The 26473-nt window shown below is 34.2% G+C and overlaps 1 protein-coding gene across 5 annotated transcripts in view; it reads right to left on the bottom strand.

The window, feature by feature from the left end:
• LOC103568456 (RNA-binding protein Musashi homolog Rbp6) overlaps positions 1-26473 on the bottom strand; it is a 518165-nt gene that overhangs the window by 133235 nt on the left and 358457 nt on the right. For all 5 annotated transcript variants that reach the window (XM_053743035.1, XM_053743032.1, XM_053743034.1 and 2 more), the window contains one exon: positions 25026-25118. In XM_053743035.1, coding sequence (XP_053599010.1) covers positions 25026-25118 — 93 coding nt within the window. The remainder of the gene's footprint in view (positions 1-25025; positions 25119-26473) is intronic.

Raw genomic sequence — 26473 nt, 5'->3', positions numbered from 1 at the left:
AACCTGACACTGTCCAATTTTCATATTTCATTAAGCCTTTTTTCTCCTCACTCACATTGTCCTTCATCACTATCTTTTAGCTGAAGTTTTTTTTTTTAATAAATATTATTTCTCTACTGCAACTATAGTCGAATAAATGAGGGTTCATAATTTTGTGAAATGAATTAAACGCTTGTTTAATGAGCTCGAGTGTAAATATTCGACGGAATAAAGCTGTGGCTTTTAATTGATAGGTTGTCCAAAGATACACAGCTACAAATTTCGTGTTATATTAAACACATTGATCTTTAACACAAATTTTATGTTAAATACTCGGACACAAAATCTGTTATTTTGACAAAAAATTTATGTAAATTTAACAGACTTTTCGTGTTAAAATTAACTAATAAATATAAGCACATAACCTAGTTAACTCTAGTATACTGATCTAACCTTAGTACAACTGATGTCAATTTAGCACACAATTAGTTCGAATTTCGGTGATTTTTCTAAAAAACGGAGCTATGAATTATCATCCCGTAAAATGAGAATAAAAAAATCATTGAACCTGATCTTAAAAATATTCAAGTTATCTATGCTTATATTTAATTGTACATCAATTATAATCCAAGTTTCCTTGCAGACAATGCTGCGACAATGCTTTGTTTGGTTGTAGTAATGAAGAAACGCGCGGGAGTGTTTAGCTAAGCAACATAAATTTTGTGTTAATTTTCGAATAACACAAGAAATGTAATATTGCAGATTTTCTGATCATTTAATATAAAAAAACCAGTTAAAATCAGTGTTAATCAACACGAAAAATTTAAACGAATAATTTTTTAACACAAATACACAAAATTTCTAACTGTGTAAATAAATAAAAATTTGCGTTATTATAATTAATATTAATGAAAATGGCGAGTTTTGTTGAAATGAGCTGACCGACTGTCTGTAGATTATAAATTTATCGAGATACTGACTTTGAGAACCGGGTGCTTTATTTGATCGCGACCCATAAAGAGTAATTGGAGTTGTAACAATAACATGTGCTGGTGTCTCAGAATAATCGTACAGGTGGCTTTCGAACCCCATTAAATAAATCCGAAGAAACATCCTCCAACTAACCTTTTTTTAAATATCATTCACGCTTACTTAGTGAGCTTCAACATAAATTTAACTAACACAGATCTAGAGCATTCTTATAAAACTTATTTTTCATAAAAAAAAAAAAAATTCAAACTTTATTTTAAAATTATTTTCTTTAGCATAAACTTTTTAAAAATGATCATTTTAATAAATTTAATAATTAAAACAAAAAGTTATTTAATAAGCTTCAACATGCATCTAACTCAACTGACCACTGACTTTTCATCGGAAAATTATTTAAAGAAAAATAAACAAAATTTTATTTCACAATCTAGCATATCATCTCATTAACCACTAATTCGCCATCTATTAAATAAATCCCAACCCTAATAATTACGACACCCTTAATTTCCGCCGTAATTACAAACACAAACAAATTAAAATTAATTACAAAATTTTTTTCTGTAATCTTATGACCAAACATACAAAGGGAAAAGACATTTCTGAGAGCTCCATTCACTAGATATTCCAGAGACATCTTCAGCATTGACTGGCAGTAATGAAAGGCCATTCAGTGACATACAAATGCAGATACATTTGAAGACGACGATAAAAACGAAGATGAAGATGAAGCTGAAGCTGAAGATGCAGATGCAGATGAAGATAAAACGCAGACGAAGTACGATAAAGTAGCTTTGCATTATCGACTATAATGGGATGGACAAACGGAGAGCTGAGCCTTAGCTGTTTGAAAAGGTGGACTAGACTCTCTTCGTCAACACTGGACTTGAGCACGTATCGGACAAAGCAAAAAAGAATAACAAACTTTGTGAAGTAAAGAGCTCGATGTCTCCGAGTTAACAATGTTGTTGTGCCGTTGTTGTACTCCAGAGATGCCTAATTAAATAAGACATACGTAAATATAGAGCCCGCTAATAAGGGTGACAGTCCAGGGTGTGTCAACACAGACGACAACTACTGACGTCGGGTCAACCCCGAGTACCTTAAGAGGCCTTCTATCCTTCTACTTCTCTCTTACCTCACCAGCAGCTTCATCCCGCAGATCTTGAGCTCTAAACCTCATCCGCCACCTCAGGGGAGACAAACTCGCGCTCCGTAATTGTAGTGCCACTAGTGGCTGCTTCTTCTTTTTAACTCCTCTCTGGTTTTTTTTAAAACTCGACCCTCTTTCAACTAACAATTGGATACTAACCCTTAGCCTCGACCTGTTCTCTTAATTCCTCGAACCAACTTGGGACGATAATTACAGCAACAATAACAATAACAATAATAGTAATCATAACAAGTGAATAAAATAAAAATAATTGCTGTCAAAATTAATACTAACGAGCCGGAAAATATCTAAGTCGGTATAAATATAATTATTTTTTTTTTCACTGGCTATTAAGGTTGGTTAATAAATAAAAGTTTTAAATGAATAATTTATTTAACCAGAGGTAAATTTTATGACAAGAATCACTTGAGTACATGCACATGCATATCATTAATTAAGATCGGCACTTTATAAAGAGGGTTTTTTTATAAATAAAAAAGGAGTAAGAAACGCATGTCGTCAGAGAACGCTGAGAACCGGAAGGGGTTAGACACTTGACACGTCACACGTAACGAAGTACCGACGTGCATGCACCGAGCCCGCGACACTTAATTAATTCTGATTAACCTGTAATCACGTTGAGTCCTGAGTCTACACATAGATACATCAGATATAGCACATCGTACATACTGGAAAATACGCCGAGTAATATGTGTCCTAGACTATTAATTTCACGACGTTATCTTACCTTTTAATAAAAATATTTTTTTTACATCCGTCATTTCATTTTTATTATAATAATAATAATAATGTTGTTTTATTTTTTTATTATTATGGTAAGACATTAATCTTTTTATGATATCTCTATTTCAATTTCTTGAGAATAAAATCCCCGTGAAATTTGATATTGGGTTTATTTTAAATCCTGGATTTTTGAATTTTTCAATTTGTAAACTCAACAATATTTTTTTTTATAAAATATATCGGGGTTGAGATAAACTTATTATAGATACGACTGAATCCACTTTTAGGCTGTTTTCAATATCTGTTAATTTAACACAAACCGTTGGTGTTATTTTACGTTGCAGATTTTTTATGTTAAATGCATGGAGAGAATTTTTTGGCAAATACTATCATCCAAGTATTATAAAAAGGACTAACACATTTCAATGGTAACGAATACTATTTTCTATTATTATAAATACGATATGAATAAACTTTACCTGTATAGTGATTTTTACTACCTGTTATGTTACCATACCTTTGTAACCTTTACTATCAACTATCACTAAATTAAATATCTGAATAATTCACTGTACAGTCAAGATGATAAATCCTAAAATCGAGCGATCGTACGATTTACGATCTAGATGCTTGCATTTATCATCAAAAGTAGTCAAAGTTACCAATCTTATGATAAAAACTACACAGCAAAGACAAACACTTAATTTTTTAATAATAATGATAATACACGTACACGCACACATGCACACACGGACATATAGATATATTATTATTAAAAAGTTTAGTGTTCGTTTTTACTGTGTACTTTTTATCATGACATTGGTAACTTGCACTACTTTTGATAGTAAATGCAAACATCTAGATCGTAAATCGTATGATTGCTCGATATTAAGAATTATCATCTTATATTGTATTGACTATAATATTTAGATTATATTTATCATCTTGACTTTTACAAATTCAATTACCATCTAAGATAGTAGAATCTACAAAAGAAGTATTGTTAGCGTTAACATAAAATTCTTTCCAGGTGATTAGAAAATCTGGAATGTAAAACATTTCTTGTGTTATTTGAAAATATCTTCATTTCTATTACCAAGCAAAACATTGTAGCAGCATTGTCTGCAAGAAAACTTGGATAATAATTGATTTATAATTAAACATAATTATAGATAACTTGGATATTTTTATGATCAGGTTCAATTATTCTTTTATTCTCATTTTACGGGATGATTCATAGCTTTGTATTTTAGAAAAATCACCGAAATTTGAACTAATTGTTTGCTAAATTGGCAAAAGTTGTACTAAGGTTAGCCCTTATTAAAAGAAACGATTTGAAACGATTCGGAAAAAAAATTTTAAATAGTTTTTAATGCTTTTGAATACGTAGAATACTTTTGATTCGCCATTCTTACACTGTAAAAAATCACCGGGGTAAGTCCAAGCAGTGTAGGTGTCAAAATCGGGGGTGTTAAATTTCAACACCGAAAACGATGTAAAAATAACGGCGCCGCCGGTGTAAATATTTTGTACCGGTGTTATTATAAAAAAAATTTTCCGGTGTTAAAATAACACCGCCGCCGATGTAGATATTCTTTACCGATGTTAAAATATTTTACTTTGTGAATATTTTTACTTACTCGATCTTGTACTTGTTAATAAATTATATTTTTAATTCATTTTCATAAAGAACTGACATTTTTTGTGTTTTATAATCTTTAAAGTTCATTTTCCAAGCGGACCGGTTTACCCTGCTTTTACACCGGTTACCCCGTTTTAACATCGGTAAATTACTCCTCCTACACCGGTGTAATTTCATTTTTACACCGGGCGGAATTAAAATGACTCCATTTTTAACACCGCTCTTTTTACACTGTATAGAAGTTTAACATTACAAATTGTTTCGAATCGTTTCTTTTAATCAGGGAGATTGCTATATTTGAGCTGGTTAGGTTATGTGCTTATATTTATTAGCTAATTTTAAAACGAAAAGTCTGTTAAATTTACACAAATTTTCATTCAAAGTAACAAATTTTGTGTTCAATTATGTAATATAAAATTTGTGTTATAGATCATTACAAATGCAACGTGTTGAATTAACACCAAAGTTTCTGTAGACTGTTTGCAACACACGATTTGTTTTGAATTTGACATAAAATTTTTAACTGTGTATAATTTTATTTTTTTAATTAAGAGAAAAAAAATAACGATGATTTTAAGATTTGAATGAAAATTTAAGTGACTATAAAATCCCATCTTGTTCGAATGATTACGTTTAATAGTAATCTTTGGAATGTCACTTGACACTTAATGAATAATTGTTTTACACAGACTTGAGGAAAATAATGGGACAGACGGTCTCTTAAGAGGAAGTAAGAGGTCGTTCCCATCAGACTTTATCGTGATGTTTTCGCGCTCAAGGCAGATCGAATTAACGTCGACGTCGTAAACTCGTCTTGTCCCTTGTATATCTCTGGGTCTTGCAAACGCTTGCTCGAGACTTTTACTCCAGTGGATGGATATTTTAAAGTAGGGAACGTACGGGTCGAGCCCGAGTTATCTACATTTAAACCTTATTTTTACAATTTTAGTAGATAGAATTACTACATGAGAATTTCCGGATAAATGTCATAAAAGAGCAGAATTATAAATTTCATAAAAATAAATCGATCTGTTATTTTTTAAAATTTGAATTTGCAAAAAACAAAAATAAAAATTTTCTTTTCTACTTTCTGATCTGTCACTTTGCAGAATAAATGCTAACATTTCATAGCTTGAAAAATATCATAGCATTCCAGTAAAAAATTTTTTAATTCAAATTGCAACCTCTGGAAAATTCGTAATTTTTGATTTTAAAAATAATCTATCAATTTTTTCTAAAAGCGTCCCGTTTCCCCCACTTTTATCTTGTACTCTTGTTTTCTCGATATTTTCCGCGTCAGAGATTTTATTTTGATTCAAAAATCTTGTATAAAAACGAATGAAAGACGGTACGCAATAGCATCTGGGAACAAACGTGTTCAATATAAATAAAATCACGTAATGTAGTTCTCTGGAAGATAAAAAGACCAAGGGTTTCTCGGAGCAACCTCGATTCACTCGTACCTGAAACTACAGCTATTACATTTCTAGCGAGTTATAAAACGTTTTCTTCACACGCTTCGCGAAACTACATCACGTCAAGTATTCATCCGACAAAGGGATCGTCTGGGGAACTCGCAGATGGATTCAGGAGTTATGAAAAAAACTATATTCATCTCAACTATCGACACGATCTAATTCCGTAAAGTGTTGAGCTGCGAAAACTCAATACCAACTGGTGCATACGCGCAAAGACTAGACTAAAAGCTGAGCGTTGCTTAGTTTTTATTTATAAAAAATAAACCGAGACTAAACTCGGGAGAGTAAACGAGGGAGATAAGCTCCAACGCAACAAACTTCTCTAAGCCACTACTTTAATTAATTGCAAAATTTTCTCGTGCTTTTGTTGACTCGCGGATATACTGGGCTGGTCTAAAAGACCATCACGATGAGAGAGTGCACTACCACCGGATGATCTTGCGCTAAGTAATTTTCAAAGTGTAAATTACTCTTTCCAATCCACGTCAATTTGCATTTCCATTTTGTTCAAATATTCTATTTTATTTATTTATTTATTTCTTTTTTTTTTTTTTTTTCAAACAAAATACTCATATATTTTTTTTATCGCAACACCATTCATTCAATTTATTTTAATCAACTTTTTATCTCATTACGAATCATTATTTTTTTTTTCTGAACAATATCATCAATAATTATTTGAAATCGATGAATAATAAATGCGGATTGCGAGTTTGTGGACAACCAAGGCGAACAACTAGTTGGATAGCTGATGTTGTTTCCCCTCGAGACAGCCGATATTCCAGTATCGATATCGAGCCGGTACGTGGGGGGCTAGAATGAGCTGCTACCGATTCCCGTGGCGGCAAAATAGCGATGCCAGCAGCTAGAAATGGAGGAAATGGAGGGTAGTTGCCGAGTCTCGACATGCTCGGCCTCGATTAATCAATGGGGGGATGCCGTTTCGCGGCAGCGGTCGACGAACGTCCGCCTGCCATTTTTTAACCATCTATTCTAACCAGCAAGTCTACCAGTCAACCTTTAAAATACTTGTTTAAATATATTACACTACTATATTTAACTCACAATTAATTTCTGATACTACGCCAAGTAGTTATTAATTTTTTAAAATTCTTATAAGATAAAAATTTAATTACTTGAGATGAAATATATAGAGCGCTAAAGAAAAGGAGTTGAGTAGGCACATCGTCGGCATAAGTCAGCACTTTATTCTAGCTAACGGTGCTGCATTAACGGGTGTTTTAATTCTCCGGTTCTATTCAGAGTAGTCTATTCCTTTGCTTTGTCACCGGGTGTTTTCTCTGGCGAAAGCAGTATCGCGCTTACTTTTTTACTCTTTAAATGTGAAATAGCTTGCAACGTGACTTTATTGTCTCATTAAAAGTGACGCTGAGTGGAACTAGTAGACTTACAACCAACTTTTATTACTTGCGTGATGAAACACGCGAAACACTATTACCCTACTGTATATACTGATATCACGTTCCTGGCAATCCAAATAATATCTCGGATAAGCAGGACAGACTTCACCGGATCATAAAAAAATGTGACACTTTTGCAGTGTCAGGTACACCGGTCTTTATATTGTAATATTGCGAATGAGGAATAATTGAAAAAAAAATTTTTCTTTTCTCTAAAAAATTCAATTTACTTTTCATTTCTTACTTTTCGCGTCAATTTGATAACATTTCGACGACTAAAAAAATAAGAAAGCATTTGAATTCTTCTACGAGATGGCTGAGTTATTGACAATCTCCGAGTTATTCAAAATGGCGGTCTACTGTCACTTGGAATTTTTGATGACTTATAATAACTAAACTAATCATCAAAATTATTTTGTAAAATTTTTTTTGGCTTCCGTGAAACTGAATCAAGACAAAAAGCCCATAAATTTAATTATTTGAATTAATAGTCAAAAAAAAGAAAACGAAAATTGATGAATGAAAATTTCGAGGTTAGATTATCAATTAAAATTTTTTATCAGATGAAATAATTGATTTTATGATAATAGCTATAAAATTAGTACTACTGAAATCTCAAAAAAAAGTTGATGAGAAAGAGAAAAAAAGCGGATATAAAAAGCAATCGATTTTTCGCACAAGTCTCCTGTCTCGGACAGTGATAAATGATTGGGCGGCTTTCAGCACTTCACCATCAGCTTCCTCGCTTCTCGAACACTTCTTACAGGGCTACTCACTTCAAAGCAACCCTCCGCTCTTTCTTTTATACCCCATCATCAATTAACGGCGAATTAAAATCCATAAACGTACTCCGGATAAATATAACCGTTGATAAAATTAGATCAAGTCAAAATAATTCCATTTTATGTATGTTTAAGCTCATATGTCTGCTCAACAGACTTTTTGATAATACATAATATATAAATATAATTTTCCAACTGGAAAACTCGCAAGCTCCTAGAACACATAAAATCCATTTATTCAACTATTTTTCTTAATGCTTACATCAGCTCAATGTGACGTTAATCCACTGATCTACTGACGCACTACTTGCTATTTATCCGATTACCACACATTTAGATTTCAGATTAACGTCTATCACTACTAAAATTACAACAGTGGACTCAAATAAACCGATTACAAATAATAAAAACCGACAGAGTTTGATCAACCAATGGTTCATCAGCAATTAGGATAAAGTAACCCGTTCTGAAATTAAGGAATCAGAGACCAAAGTCGAGTCCAGAGTGATTGTCCAAACATTAAACAAGAGATTGTTTGTGAAATAGAAGAGATTAATGAGCAAGGAAACTTGGTCGAGTAACTCGGCATAGACTTGTCAGCCAGCAGCCAGCAGCCACCAGCCGAGTATAGTCATATACCTGACATCTTATATAGTCCTTGGAACATCAATGCTCAAGGAAAAGCGGAAAGCTGGTGCCTTTGACTCCGAGACAGTTTGCCAGTTTACCTACCAGATTGCTGTTGTACTAGAGTAATCCGAGCGCATACAATCAACTCTCATTCTCACAGTTACTTGGGTGAACTCTTGTGAGCTGAGAGTTTGGGTGGCGATTTCATTGCCCACAGGCTAGTATCCCCTTGGTAAACAGATGAAGGTTGGCTCTTTCTCTTTTTCATCAGTACCACTAAGTGAACTAATGAACGGTCGGACGAAGCAACCAACAAACGAGTAAACCAAGTACGGAGTTCATTTTCTCACAAATACAAGCTCATGTTAAGTCCACTACCAACAGCGAATCCTGGCTGTTGGCTGCTGGCTAGGAAGCAAAAGGATAAGCTGCAACTGATCAAGTAAAGTGAGTGAATGTGTTGAGTTAGTCAGCCAGTTAGTGTGCACAGGCACGATGAAATCAAGTAAATAAAAGCAAGCGGTACAGTAGAGTAAGAGTTAAAGGAGTTTGCTCAAGTACTATCATAGAGTTTTATCCAGAGTTTTATACTAGTTATCCAGCATCAGCTGTTCCAAGGGTTTGTGTGTACGCGTGTGGATGTGTGTGTTTGTGAGGCTGAGCGCTGCTAAGGGGTGTTAATTACAGTTCTCGATCTACTGGAGACTAGAGACTCGGTAGATGCACCAACGGTATGAAAGGTACCGAGGCATCAAGGCATGGAGCCACCCGGTCGCGAGATAACGTTTTCAATTACCTGCAGGATGCGACGCAGTTATGAGTTAGATACCTACTACGAGCATCTCGTGAACCCGGTACTCGTGGTGTGGGAAGAGATGATGAGCAAAGATGCCTCGCGAAACCAGAAACTGGGATAGAGAATAAGAGAAGCGGAGACTGCGACCGCGTGTCCTGGCGAGATAAAACGAAAGCCGATCCTGTGGACTTTTATGGATATCAGATCAGTGAGAAATTGAAAAACTAAGTAAGAATCCAATTAATGAATTCTATTTAAAATTTTTTTAAGAAAAAGCTTGCATTTAGATGGTGTTTTTGTTGTCCTGTCAGTATGTGAAAATAGATACGTCATTGATAATCGCACAAAAGCTCTCCTCGTAATTGGGCTCTTGGAAAATTTGATCGCATTGGGATATTCTATCTAGATAATCTGTCAATTCAATTGATCCTCTATCTGCTTGTTCTTATTTTCATCCAACTTGCACTTTTCCTTGTCACTTACTTCCACTTTAACATTTTCCTCTCACTTATTACTTTTATCGCAAGATCCTTCGGCTGAGACACCGCGGATAATGCGTCCTCTTCTCGGTAATTTCACGGCGACTACCCACGGATGCATTTTATCCAGAATAACGCGCCCAACTCGAGACGAAGAATAAATAAAAAAAAAAGAAGCAGAAGAAGGAGAAAATGAATAAGTAGAAGAAGACAGGACGGAAAGAGCTTGAAGAAGACTTTTATGAAAAATTTTATCGTGAAAAATTTAATATTTTTTTACAAATCCGTCATCTGTTTTTTTATGCCACTGTTTTATACTTTTTATATTTTATAGTAATTTTTTATTTTAGTCGTTATTTTATTTTATATATTTTTTAGTTGGATTTACCCTTGATATGATGTGTATGTTAAAGCTCCCATGAGAGAATGGAGGCTTCCTGTTCAACTACTCGAGGGATATACATTTTCCTAACGCTTGCTACGTCGTTGGCTCCTGCCGCTGACATCATATTTATCTCCGTAACTGCGCGATTACGGCACACGCTACACGTAAAAAGTGCAAACGTAAGGAGAGACGCCCGTGAGCTACCCCAAGTACCGGCGATTTATTGTGGCCGAAAGCGTGCGATGAAAAGTTAAGACCATTCGTAACTACTTTATTCTCTCCTAGAAAAAAAGCTCTCGTTTAAAAACTAACAGCATTAAGAAGATGTTTCATTTTTTACTTTTTTTTTTTTACAAAACTCTGATACTTAAACTGAGAGAATCGACAGGTGGAAATTGCGATTGATGACTTGGAGCCCAAGTACGAGCCAGGTAGAGGCGAATGATTGACAAGGGCCATGGGAGATGTTACGTCCTGGAGTAATCAAACTTGTGAGGTTACCAACAAGCAAACTCTTGATGTATTGGATCCTCGGATGAGAAGTAACCTATATCCAACTAGCTAGCTAGTTCCTTCCTAAAATCGTAGGTTTCCGAGATATCTCCGAAAAGGGTGATGTACGAGAGCTGTTAGATACGCGGACTGGAGTTTCAAGTTACGCGAGCCAGCAGAAAACTTTTACCCGGAAATTCCTGAGGGACTTTGGCTCTCTCTACTTGCTCCAGCTTTCTCCGTAAACTGTTAACTCTGCTCGGATGTCCTTGTCTTCGTTACTTCCTACTAGTTTTTATCCATGAGCAAGGCTCTGGGCTATTTATTACCCAACTCCATTCGATCTTACACCATTGCCAGCTCTTTATTTGACACTTTTGACTTTGGAACAAACAAAATTCATTTTATTTTCTTTTATGAATGATTCACTACACTGATGAATCTAATTTTAAAGTTGGCAAACCCTGGGTCCATTTATTTTTTGCCAGTCAGTTAATTATCCTGAATTATTGAAATTTAATAACGTAAGTGAGATTTAATGAGAGAGGATTTGAATTACACGAGTTCTACATAAAATTGTAATTATGAAAAATTCATGATAATCTGATAGTCGATTCGATAGCTGCTAATGAATATTTTATTTCCAATTAATGTATCGAGTTTAATTTTCCATCAATGCGATTCAAATTTTTTCAGTCAATACACAGAAACATAAAATACTTCTGAATAACTGGTAGTTCTCCCATTTAATTTCATTTCTCTTGAAGGTAAATCAGAGCATTCGACCAACTATTGATCCGTGAAGGTTCACTAAACATTCTGTTCAGAAACCAACGTAACCCAATTCGAGATTAACGAATGCTTGGTACGCACTTTGATTAGCGTGGTTACTGTAGTTACAGATTAGAGCCAAAGAATTCGGTAGAGATACCGAGTTACGTTTTAATTGTTTATATTTCTCTTTGTAGGGAGCCAGAATTGTGTACGTATGAGAACTGAGTAGTGTAGTTACTCGGTGGTTATATCGGTCACGTACGAACAATGGCTGTGGCGTGCACTAGAAATGGTCTCTAACGAGACTCAACGTTTGGTCGCGTTTTCATGGCATTATCCACACAGAAGCTTTTGGATTTTGTATTTTAATCTCGACTAATTGATAATCAACGAGTAATTGAGTTTGTTTAAACACTTTGGTGTAAAAAATTTGAGTTCTGTCGCTACATGAAAACTGGGCTTAAGCCGGCCTGCGTTTAATCGGACTGGCAATGCGAGTAACTATTTCTTTATCTCCATTAAGAGTGGATGGGCTCTTGGATGAATGATTAAAAAATACTTAAGAGTAGTAAAAACAATGGATTTAAAGTTTAGGGTGGATTTCCATGGAATTGTCATGCTGCTTGGAGGTAGAGTAAGTGGCATGCAAATAATTGAGCGTTGTAAATGGGTCAAGGAGTGTAGGGTGCACAGTCTATACATATATATGTATATGTATACGAGAAAGGAAGCGAATGGAAGAGGAGCAACATGAAAATGTTATCATCTCTTTGCGCCAACAGTACGCATGGTAATTACCTTTGTTCGACGTACACACAAATTGGGCTGAGGCGCCTTGTCTCTCCCTTTTCATTCTCCATTTGAGTTTTCAATTGGACATGCGTCCGTACACAGTCTGGTGAATAAAACGCAGAATAGCCGTAGTTTTAGAGTGAAGTGTGGGGTGGATTTCAAGCCCATAATGTGCTTCCGGCGATGTCACGGTTCTGCATTAGGGGGTCGCGAAAATAGTGTTTCGTGAGTGAACGTAAGCAGAATTCGAGCACGGTCGTTGTTGAAACAGAGTGGTGGGTTTTAGAAGCTGTAGAAATAGGAGACTGTTAGTGAGTGAAGAACAGCTCGTAAGAAGAGGATGAGGATAAGAGGATGTCAGTTAAGCTTGCGGTAGAATATACAACCAAGTATGAGAGAAAGAGAGCTGACTTGGATCTGCATATTTAGCTAAGGGTCGCGTTGCGGCCATTGGAATTGCAAAATCGCAAATTGGACTTGTTCGAGTCACCCAACCGGGTGGTCGGGCGGCTCGGCCAAAGTTTTCGAATTAACTGCGCAGCTGATATATACATATACATATATATATATATATATATATATATATATATTTCTACTACTCGCGAGTAAACTGAATGGAATGAGTAGTCGAGATTCAAATTCTGGGGCGTCTGTACCACCCGCGACGATTGATGGAAATAATTTGTGGGTTAGTCGAGGGAATTGTTGTTGAAGACAAGCGCTAGGGTGACGATGAACTTTGGGACACTTTAATTCCAAGTAGGATGCTGATGACTTTGCAGTTGATCTTCAATCTTAAACTTTTATTTTCGGTCTCTTTACTCTAAAGTTTAAAATTTTCATTGCAGGTTTGAAAAATTGTGACGCCGTCATTAAACCTTTTATTGGGTGTTCAATAAAATAAAATCAATTTATCGAAATTTATTTCAAAGAAAATGTCAATTTTTTTTCTATTTACGGAAATAAAATTTCACTTGAGAAATAGAGTTAGATTGAAGATGATACTTAGGATCTTCAAGTAAATATTTCTATAAAATCCCAGCAATCTCATTGAAAAAACGTCGGAATAAAGGGAGACCAGGAAACGGAGAATGAGAGAAAGAAGAAAAAAATAAAGAAAACGGACAATGACATATACTCAAGCAATATCAAAGATTGGCCAAGGGGTGGCTCCTCTCTAAGTGATTCAATCGATCGGTGTCCCGCTCGCTCTCGACTTTTCCCTTAAGCCCCTGTGGGCTACGGTGTCGTGACACACACGAGTGTCTCGTCAGAGTGCCTCCCTACAGTAAAAAAAAAAAAAAAAAAAAAAAACGTTGGACAAAAAAAACTGCATCAATTTACACCAGTTATCTCCTTTCAGAATAAAAAATACAATCGCAGTAAAGAAAATTTAGCTTTTCCAGTATAAATAATTCCGTCTAGGGTCGCAGAATAAAAATGGCTAGTTTACATTGTAAAATTAAGTAAATGTCATGTAAATATGGACGCGGGATAAATTTAAAGGCAGCTTAGATTCCCAGCTCTATTTCTCCTCAGTGTTTTCTGCCGGAATAAAGTCAACTGGTCTCCTCACGTACATTCGATTTAATATCTCGCGTTTTCTGCTGCGAGTACCGTAGATATTTCGATATTATGCAACACATGTCGAACGGTAAGGGGGCTCAGAAAGTCGTCGTCGTCAAGCACGAGTGAGCTGGGGACCGGTATCCCACTGGTTGGATCTCGATCTCGGTACAGGAGCGAGAGAGACGAAAAAAGTACGGGTAAAAAATAAAAAAATAAAGTGCTGCAAGAGGTGGGGAAGCTGCCGCTAGAGATGGAGGCCATGCAAATGGAAAGTTATGCTGCAGAAAAACGAATATTGAATCAGCAGTCGGCTGCTATAAGGGACCGGGATATGCCTCAGTATTGAGAAGAGCTAAAGGGTGTGGTTTGATGGTTGCTTTTCGTCTTCGAGCAGTCCTTAGATCCCATTCTTATTCGAATTTAATTTTTAAATCGTCCAGTAGATTTAATGCTAAACAGTTAGTTAATTAAATTTACTAGTTCATGAATAGTTACGAGTTCTCAAAATTTAATAACAGCTATAGCTACAACTATAGCCATTATAAAAATAATAATAAAGACTGAATATACGGAAAAGCTTTTCTAATTGCGCAAACTAGTTGTAATAAAATATTCATGGATTCATTCACGTCAGACCATGATACACGTCTGACAGTTTTATTCTCGGTATTCAGTTGTATGCCCTAGTTTTAACTACGACCTTTTAATCTTTCACCTCAAGCTTAGTCTTTCTTGGGATATTAAATGTTAAAATATTTCATCCATCATGGAATTGTCGAACTATTTTGTGGATAAATATATATAACTATTAATGCAAACTTATAAGGTTGTTTTAATTTTAACTTATGGCAGCGGTATCTTCTCGGGTTGGAAAAATTGAACTCATTTTAGCCTAATTGGGGTGTACTTGGACTAGTTGATCTGTTTTTGATCTTTTGTAAAAATTTTAAGCTGTTTTTGATAAGTTGTTTTAAAAAAAAATGCGTTATAGGTAGGCAAAAGTAGATTAATTCTTAAAATTCAAAAAATTTTGGTTCTGAAAATTTGCAAGTAGGGCTGTGCGAATCTTGTTCGAATCGAATCGAGTCGAATAGTTAGATTCAATTCGATATTCGAGTCGAACATCGAATAGTTCGAGGGATTCGAATAGTTCGAAATTTTTTCGAACCTTCGGTAAATAATATTATTGCATCTAAGAAATTTAGTATTTATGGCTTTATTGAATCGAAAAACTATTAGGGGAACCTGGGGCACGAGGGCCCCCTTCAAAAATTAGGTAAAATTTTTTTTTTCATTTTCCGTCAAGTTATGTCCTCTATAATGTTTTTATCATATTTTAGACTAATATGTGGGGTAAAATAGACCACTCAAAAAAAAAATTGCAATGAAAAAATTATTTTTAAAATTTTCCGGTTAGTTAATTTTTTCGTTACAATTTTTTTAAGTGGTCCATTTTACCCCACATATTGGACTAAAATATGATAAAAACATTATAGAGGTCATAACTTGACGGAAAATAAAAAAAATGTTTTTTTTTATATGTTTTTAGGGAGTTCTTTTGAGCTATTCGAATCCTTCGAACTATTCGAATCCTTTGAACTATTCGAATCTCCCGAACTATTCGAATCTTTCGAACTATTCGAACATCACGAATATTCAAGGCGAATCTCGAATCAAATTGTTCGATTCGATTCGCCTCGAATAATTCGAAGTTTCGAATATTTGCACACCCCTATTTATAAGGCCAAAACTAGATTAAATCATGGACTTGTAATATTTTTATTTATGGACAATATTTATAAAAAATATTTTAAGTTACAGAATTGATTATGTTTTGTTTACTATTTATTTAGTGTCTTTCCTTTAAAAATGTCGGCAGTTAATGAAAATTTGACAGCTTTATCTTATAGTTGTCTTGACTGAATATTTATAGTATTGAATAAAAGTAATGAAATAACTGTTAAAATGTCAAGAAATTTTTCTTATTTACTGGATAAAATCGAAAAATATTATGGCATTAGAAGTCATCAAAATTCTTGTGACATCTTATTACAAGTGCGCATAAGCATGTTTCAAATATCAAAAAAATTAAAATAAATTTATAAATCTAGATTATTATTATTATCGTATTGGTAAAAAGTCCTGTTTTTGATCAAGAAACGATTAAAAACGGACTAAAAATTATAGTAAAAAGAGTCTGTTTTTGTCCTTAAAAACGATTGAACACAGACCAAAAATTATAACAAAAAAGTTTGTTTCTAGTCTAAAAGCGATTTAAAATAGACTAAACGTCATACGAAAATAAGTCTAATATTGGCCTGGATAAGGAGTAATAAGGGCAAAAACAGTTTAAATTCCTATTTGAAGTAAATACGATTTATGAACTTAAATTGAAGAAAAAATATTTGAATTTATCATTTATTTTAAAACAGATCTAATTTTTTGACCCGGGTAGGAAGAGACATTCCAGTGAAAAGGTCAGCAGAGATAATTTAATGTATCGCGAGTAGAAAAAATATAAATAAAAAGAGCGACAAGTGGGATGTCCAGTGTGAGTCCGGAAACAAAAGTAAGTCGATGTGAGTGTGAATTTGGTCGGCCGAAAGATTCCGCGTGAATTTCCCGAGGGCAGGAAAAAGTAAAAGAGAATGTAAAAGTGAAAGAGGAAAAAGTGAGAGAAACCGTTGAAAATAAAAGGGAGTATGAAAGTTGGTGCGTCCGCGCGTACGTTTTCGCCTTTCCGCTAATATTTCATTGCGGCGCCATAGTCGCCTGCTCCACTACCAAGTTAACTCTCTCGCTCTTTCTCTTTTTATTTTCATCCCCCCGTCGCCGACACGTCGGCCATCTTGCTTCCGGTCCCGGGCGCACCGGAAGCGGCCGGATGTGCCGCGACAAAGCGACGCTGCGGAAAAATCACGGGACCATGAACCGTGGATAAACAGAGAAGAAATGGCCGCTGGAAATCGCGTATAAAATACTTTTGCTTGCCGCCCGTCTATATGTCCATGGATAAACACTGATCACGTGTGATAATCAATTGTTTTTTTTTTTTTTTTATTTGTATCAACTCTATTTTAAAACATTTTTTTCCCATTGTTTATATTCACTGATATTTATCTTCTGGAAAATACAAAAAAAAATCTAAATGACTGTGTGTGGATGTGTGCATGTGTGTGTTTATACAAATGAATGTGTTATTGTCAATGTGGATGGGTTGTTACGAATAGAAATTGACGCGAGAGATTCAAAATTTAGCCATCCGGTCGTAACTCCAAGGGTGACAACCCTTGTGTAAAATCAACCCTTGGGGCTTCGTTGGGGCAGACTATTGGATTTTAACCTCATTCGTGACAGCAGTACTACTAGTTGTAGTCTCTGTAGTTGTAGTTGCTTCTCCTCGAACCACGGGACATTCCGAGCGCTATTTCCTCCTGGGAGTTAGAAAACGAGAGCTTCCCCCCACACACACCAAAGACCGCGCTGATTTCCCGGCAAGGGGACTGGAGGTTAAACGCACCCTTCTGAAGCATCGTCACGCAATCGACGTACCTTAGAACCTCACAACACTGAAACTCATTTAGTTCAATAAAAAAATCCATTAATTTAGAAAAATAAATCGTACAATGCTTTTTTAGAATCGTAATATAAAATGGTCTTGCTGAATGATAAATAGCAAGTTGCGTTTGCGTTTGCGTTAACACAGTTCTAAACTCCTTCAACGTTATTCCTTTCCTCGTACCTCGTGTCATTGTCCATAAACTACATATAACACTACTCTTGGTTGCGAAACTCGGTTTTCTAGCGCCCATTTAGATAAACTCGTAATCTAGACGACATTTCCTACGGTGAAATATTCCCCTGGGGTCTCGACCTCCACGCTTCCCTTTACCCACACAGAAAACCAACCCAACCAGAGACTCCAAACCCCCGTGTCCAAGAAAATCATAAAACTTTTTGTTCAAGCACACTTAATCATCCTCGGGATTTATTAAAACCTCAAGATGATCAGATGAAAAATTTTTTTTAAACTTTTTAGCTTTATCGCTTAAAACTTTTTTGCTAAATGTTTTTTTCAACCACCTTAGACTCTCTTAAACAAAAATAATAACTTAAATATATTTTATTATATACTATTAATATTATGTATTCAAAACAAGTTTCATAGATCCTTAAAAAGCTGATAGAATGTAGAATTGTATCAGGCAAGCCGGGGAATAAGGGAATAGGGTATGAAGGGAAATAGCGTAGAGCAGCATATACATGACCCTCGGCCACTTATTGCCACAGCGCATTATTTGCATAAACAAATTTAACATGGGCGGAATCTAGAGCCCATTTGGAGTGGCCATCTATGCAGAGTAGTCTCTTTCCAACCCCTGCCTTATATAGCTCACCCAAAATTATGTAAGCTCAATAAAATTTATAAAATTTCAATCGTCCTAATTAATGAATACGCTGAAAAAACCCTGAGTTCGTCCGGGCGGTGTAAGTGTTAAAATTTTCGGTGTTAAATTCCAACACCGAAAGCGGTGTTGAAAATAACACTGCTACCGGTGTAAATATTTTTTACTGGTGTGAAAATATTTTTCGGTTTTGAAAATATTTTACTTTGTGAATATTTATATTTACTCAATCATTAGAGTTAAATAATATTTTTATTAGTTAATTTAATTATTGGTGATTGAAATGGTGATATCATCCAGATGATATTCATAAAATTTTTATACTTTTTTTTTTATGTAATTCATTTTTTTCATGTTTCTAGACGTGGAATTTTTTTTCACACCAATTTAAAACCGCCAAATTACACTGCCTACACCGGTGTTATTCCATTTTAACACCGCTCTTTTTATAGTGTACGTGGCATTTGTTACACTAATTGAACACCGTTATTTTAACACCACCTACACCAATTTTATTTCATTTTAACACCGATTTTTTCAGTGTACATGGAATTTTTACACCAATTTAACACCGGAATTTTAACACCACCTACACCAATTTTATTTCATTTTAACACAGATTTTTTTCAGTGTACATGGAATTTTCTTATACATCAATTAAACACCAGTATTTTAACGTCGCGAAATTACACCACCTACATCGGTGTTATTTCATTTTAACACTGCTCTTTTTACAGTGTACGTGATATTTTTTACAGCAATTTAACACCGAAATTTGAACACCACCTACACCAATTTTATTTCATTTTAATATTGATTTTTTTCAGTGTACGTCGAATTTCCTTATACATCGATTTAACATCGCGAAATTACACCACCTATATCGGTGTTATTTCATTTTAACACCGGAGTTAAATTGCGTCCATTTTTAATACCACTCTTTTTACAGTATAATGAAAAACTAAAATATAATAAAATAAAAATTTTTAATTATTACGTGAGTTAATAATCTTATAAAATATTAAGTTAGTATTTAAAATATTTTAAGTGTCAGTAATTATAAGAAGGGATAAAAGAGAGCTATAGCATTCGAAATCGCTCAGTACGCCATTAACCTGGACTATTACTCTCTTCCTACGGTGATCTTAGTGTTAGTCTTAGTCTTCGTCTGTTTAAGTCTGGGTCTCGGTCTTAGTCTCGGGTTGTCTTAGTCTTGGTTTAAGTCTGTATAGTTGTAGTCGCAGTGGTAGTTCTTACGCTTAAGATCATCAACCGACCCTTATATCTGCCCATTCTACGACTACTAAACTCGACATTCACTTTAACCGAGAAAACTATATCCCCGAGGGTCCCGAGCTGCAATCAAAGTTAACCCACCAGAGTTATGAGTTAAACTGCAGACTAGATTATTAAATGCAGGCCTTTTTTAAACCCTCGTATCTAATACGAGTCCTTTTTACCATGACCGGTTTCACTTTATGATATTATCTGGCGCTAAAACAAAATATAATAAAATAATAAAATAAAATAAAGGGGCTGATAAAATGGCTGGTATATTTATCGTAAAATATTTATGGAAATTAAAATATTAAATAGAGGATTTTTAAAATAATATATGGAATATATAGGTTGATAAGTCCGTTAGTACTGCAGATCGTGAAACTTTAATAGGATTAAAATCATTCAACGGAAGTATGAATGGAAAATTAGCTTTGAATTAATTTATCGATTTGCAATACCGACCTAATACGTTTATGTATGTATGTATAAATAGATATTATGACTGTTATTATTGTTATCATGTGGAAAATAATATAGATAGAGGGCTTTTTAAAATATATGAGACAAATTTCAAAGACAGAAATTTAGCATGGTTAAACGGATAAAAATAATAATAGTGTTATATGGGCTTAAAATGTTCGCTTTACACACCCAGACATGTATAGGTGTATATATAGATATACACATCTCGAGTGCGTTTGAGCGGCAAATATTTGCCGGATAAACATTCATGGATCCAATGTTGGATTTGAAATTTTTTGCGGCGTCATCTCTTCCCATATTATCCAGTAGATTTTTTAAATTTTTTTTATCAATCCCTTTGTCGACTCACTGCCACACTCAGCCACGTACGGTACCACTTTTTATTTTTTTTTATCTGTATCAACATTAGTTTTATTTATGTCGTTATTGTAAATTTGTAAAACAAATCAAGTATTTTTTTTATTTCCCGCTGCTGATTTTTTTTTAACCTCGAGTTTACTACTTTGTCTGTTGGTGATTAGTGTCCTCATTACGAGGGACACTAATGACGCTTGCCACAAGACAAAAGCCACTACGTGTGTCGACTTTTAAAAATAACAAATTTATGAAAAGATTTTAAATTAACTGGTGAACTTTAATTAATATTTACATGAATATTTTTTGCACACCTTAAAGCACGATTTATTTTTTTGCCTTCATTTTAAGCTTTTTTTAAGAATTGGTATTTAATTTTTTTAATGATAATAAATTATTAGCAATATTTTTATGGAAAATAAATACAGTAAAAATTATTTTACACACCTCGAAATATAATTGATAATTTTCATTACAATACAAATATAAGGTGTGCGATTTTATTTTTGAAATGACTTATGAAAGTCATATTTATATGAATCATAGATCAACAAAAATTAAATTTATTTGTGATACGAATACTTGGTGTGCAATTTTAGTTTTAAAATAGATCATGAAAATCATATTTGTACAATTTTTGGATAAAACAAAACCTAATTTTGCACACCTCAAAGTAAAACTGATATTTTTCATTGCAATACAAATATTTGGTGTGCAATTTTGTTTAATTTTATTCCTTGAATTAATTTTGAAAGCCATATTTATATAAATCATAGATAAACAAAAATTAATTTTGCACACCTCAAAGAATAATTGATACATTTTATTGTAATACAAATAATTGGTGTGCAATTTTATTTCTAAATGGATTGTGAAAGTCACATTTATATAACTTTTAGATAAAAAAAATTGATTTTGCACACCCTGAGGTATAATAAATACTTTTCACTGTAATACAAATATTTGGTGTGCAATTTTATTTTTAGAATGGATTAGAGGTCATATTTATACAACTTTTAGATAAAAAAAAAACTAAATTTTTCACACCCTGAAGTATAATTAATACTTTTTATTGTAATATGAATCCCTGGTGTGTAATTTTATTTCTCAAATTGATTATAAAAGTCATATTTATATAACTTTTAGAAGAAAACCATAATTTTGTACACCCCGCGGTATAATTAATGCTTTTTATTTTCCCACAAATATTTGGTGTGCAATTTTATTTATTGAACGAATTTTGAGCCAGATATAAGTATTATAGAGAAAAAAAAACCTAATTTCGCATTCATCGAAGTATAATTAATACTTTTAGTTATAATCAAGTATTTGGTGTGCACTTTCGCTATATTTTATTTTCAAAAATATATTTCAAAATTAATATTGATATCAAGCGACTGTTAAGTATTTAAGTCGTATGCAGTAACAAGGATCGGTTAAGGATTAAGCAAACGAGGGAGTAGCAGTACTAGTAGCAGGGATAAATTAATAAATCGCCGGGAATTCAACTCGACTTTGTGTGGAATAAAGAGCACCCATAAATAACATTGTACCAGCACACCCTGGATATAACCGCTGGCATCAAGGGTGGACTATCTCACCCTCTAACTTGACATCTCCCACCCTCACTCGGTCTACCCAGCTTTCATCCGTCCCCACCGTACCAATGATCATTTCGATTTACGAACCCTGGGAGCGTTCATCACCGCCATAACTACACCATCAGCGTCGCTCTCTACCAAGCATTTATTCGACATTTACACAGTACGTTTTTTATATCAGAACGAGTATCAATAATCAATCCGAGATCCAACACCACATTCAGAATCACTCAGCAAAAATTATCTCCTAACTCGAATTCTTTCGTCAAACTATTTTCTCCTTTCTCTATAAGGATTCTTATTTTTTTTTTTTATTTTTCCTAGTGGCAACGTCGCAAAAACCGTGTGTACAAGTAGATGAAAGGCATTACGACTCAAAAGAAATATAACTATACTTACAAGGGAAAAATAAAGAGCCAGCGGAAATAAAAGCGCCAGTACAAGGTTACAAATGGCATGTATTTGCGACGACATTGTTTTAAATGGCTGTCAGAAGACTTTTAAATTTATCCTATTTCACTGACGTCAGACGCTTTAATATATATGTAAGTATGACTTATATATATATATATATATATATATATATATAGATATTATCGAACATAAAAGAGTTAATTAATATCAGCTACAGAAAATATTTTCTTCATCTGCTAACTCTTTTTCCTTCTCCGTCTTCTCCTTAATACCCTTATCCTCACAAAATAAAATACTTGACTACATTTCAAACCGAGCAAAGTCTAGCTCTCAACCCTTTTACTTCTCCCGAGATCAAACAAACTGCAGAAGAAAATCATCAGCTTCCGGGTCACATTAATTCTTAATTTCTTAATTTCATAGCTCGCCCGAGCTTCAAGTACCACTACTGTAATCTACCGACTAGAAGCCGAGTCAGTCTCCAGCTACTAGAGACAGGTCTACTATTCAGCTGACTAGTTTTCTTGATCCCTCATATTTAAAATCCTTTTCATTTCTCCCACGCGGTTTTTCATACTTTTACCTTTCGTGACGTTCGCTCGAGATGAAAGCGTATAATAATTAAGCTCTTGGTCCTTTCTTCATCCCTCCCTGGTAATAAATCCGCGTTATTCTTTGTCAGATAAAATACCGTTAAATGAATTATTTATAAATAATAAAACAGTAAATGAAACTGCAGTAATGATGAAAGTTAAAATATACAAAGTGGTTAATCGATTTATTATTGCAGTGCTCATTGTGTCACTCGGCTGGGTATTAAATACAATGCAATACAATAGCTAAAGTAATTTAATCTCCATTTCATGTCCTGTATTCAAGAACACTCGAGATATGAATCAATGGCGTAGAGCTTCTGCAACATCTACATCAACTTCCATCTATGCGCCTCAACATTTATCATTTGCCTTTGTTCTTCTATGTATGTATAGATATAGATATGGGCACGGAAATCACCTGAGCGCGTTTTTCCCGACCAAATAAATTAATCCTCCACAATACGCGTCTCTGTTATCTTCATTCGCGCGTATTTATATCCATTCAGTGTGTAGGCGTCTGTGCACAACATATGAGGGTGTGTTCGTATTCGTGTTCGTGTGTGTGTGTGTATAGACTGTGATAGTAGCCGGTATAAAATCTAAAAGCAATGTTGTGTGGGCAGCACAATACGAAACGGTGATCCTATCTCTCAATGTGGGTCATCCCCATCCTAAGGCTCTCCAACTCCCTTTTAGCCTAAGAGGGAAACTAAAGCGAAAGCTCGGCATTCAAAGTTGCTCTACATGTATCCGTAAGGAATTCAGAGATACGTTCGATTGCATTTCCTATTCACTTTTTAAAATCTTTTGTGAATGTAGACGCGTTTCAGAACATCCTTTGTCGGGATATTAATGAGATTTTCCTTGTACACTAATTGAGCTGGTTTTTCATGAAAAAGTTTATGCTAAAAATTGAATGTTTCAAAGCTCGGAAGACGGTTAGCTCGAGTTACTGTCGATATCGAAGAGGCCCCTGAAAGTAAGGCAAGTAGAGTGAGAAGTTTGAACAATCGATAACGAGCCATGGATTAGAAACTCGAAACTAGCCGAGATATTTCATCCCTAGAATATTCAATGCCCAAAGTTACGTCTCCCGCTGGCTACAGAAAGACGGCCTTGAAAGTTTTGGGTGGTGCGGGCGGATACCTTGTGCTTTGATGCAAATAATTGGAATATCGTGAATCCCGAATTGATTAACGAGTGATATAAATCTGTGTAATTGGAATATTCTTCCCATTCTCTCTCTCTCTCTCTCTTCATTTATATATATGACGTGTGTATACATACGTATATCTAACTATCTATTGCTTAAAGCTATATGTGCCAATGACAATAGATGGTGGGGATTGACGTTGCTGATTACTGGTGCACGTGGCGAAATTACTGATTCGAATTTACTGAGTGAACGGTAACGCGTGGATGAGAGGGGTGAATTTAATGACTATGGTGACACGACCAAGCGTGATCATGACGATCATAGTGCTAGGCAAAACGTCCGCTGTGATGCGTGCACACATAAAACCACTGCCCGCCGATAGATATCATCCTCTTTCCCTCCCCCTCCGCCTCCCGTATCGGACCAATGAATTTCGTTTTATCGACAGTGTCTGATTGACGATCATTATCATCATCCATCCACGCTTTATCTCTCTCCATATATTATACCCATATATATATTATACATTCATGCCGCTAGATATCTAAACGTCATAAATACATACATAAAGATAATTTCAGTAAAAACACGATGAATTATTAATTGCTACAATATATATCACATTACTCACCGGACCAAACTGTTCGAAGTAGTTTTTGACGTCCTCCAGCGTCGTTGGCGCTGACAGTCCGCCGACGAATATCTTCTTTGTCCTTGTCACCATCTGCAAACAAACAATTATTTGTGTTACAATAAAAGCCTAGATTTTGGCCTTAATTTAAAAATAACAATTGATTATTAATGATGTCAATTTTTTGATATTGCGACGAGAATATTGGTCGTATTAAAAAATTTTTCAAATAAAAGTGGTTCAAAATTCAATTTTATAAAAAAAATGTCTCTTATAATTTTTTCTTAGGACTAATAATTAAGCCGTAAATTCGAAATTAAGATTTGCATAATCAACAAAAATTTGAATCATTCATTATGAATCTTAATTTTGGAATTACGGCGAAACTATTGATCGAATTGAAAAATTTTTCAAATAAAACTTGTTCAAAATTTAATTTTATAGAAAAAATGTCTCTTATAATTTTTTTTTAGGACTAATAATTAAGCTGTAATTTCAAAATTAAGATTTTCATAAATAATAAAAAATTGAACCATTTATTATGAATATTAATTTTAGAATTACGGTGAAAATATTGATCCTATCAAAAAACTTTTCAAATAAAAGTTGTTTCAAATTTAATTTTATAAAAAAACTGTCTCCCATCATTTTTTCTTAGAACTAATAAGAAAGTCGTAATTTCAAAATGAAAATTTTCATAATTAACAAAAATTTGAATCATTCATTATGAATTTTAATTTTAGAATTACGGTGAAGTTATTGATCGTACAAGAAAATCATGAAACATTTTTTTGTAGACAATTGAATTTCCTACAACTTTTGTAGAAAATTTTTTTTTATAAGACCAGTACTTTCGCCGAAATATTAAACATTTGAACAATTAATTTCGAAATGAACTCAAAAATCTTGTCCTTAGTTATAACAATTGTGAATAACAGATTAATTTGGAATATAAAACAACTCAAAAGCAGATAAACAATAGTTATGTTTTTTCATCCATGAAAGACGATACGCGCGATTAATAACCGGAGAAATAACCCATCTTCCTTTCACGAAAGGGTGTTCGATGAGGTGAAAATAAAAATGGAAAGGGGTTTTGATACGGCGTGAAGAAAAAATCCTGCCCTTCGTCAATTTTTTTGTTATTGTTATTATTATTACTTCTTTTTATTAAACAGAAAGCGCCAGAGTCGCTACCGAGGGGTAGAAAACGAGCCGTTTGAGAAATGGCAGCACAGCGACTAAAGAAATTGATAAGGAGCCTCGGATAAAATATGAATGGATGCCGGCCGCGCCCCCAGGAAAATCTTCGAGACTCATCTTTTCTACCCTTAAACTATTTTATTTATTTTTATTTACTTTCACTGGGTCGCAAATTATAAAAATAGTTCTCATTAATGCCTGACACTTGAACGTTTCATCCGATATTTTTTACCCATTTTTTATTT

Source organism: Microplitis demolitor, chromosome 2 (assembly GCF_026212275.2).
Source record: "Microplitis demolitor isolate Queensland-Clemson2020A chromosome 2, iyMicDemo2.1a, whole genome shotgun sequence".
NCBI classification, from domain to species: domain Eukaryota; kingdom Metazoa; phylum Arthropoda; class Insecta; order Hymenoptera; family Braconidae; genus Microplitis; species Microplitis demolitor.
Note: the sequence above shows the minus strand (reverse complement) of the source record. Positions and strands in the feature narration are given on the sequence as shown.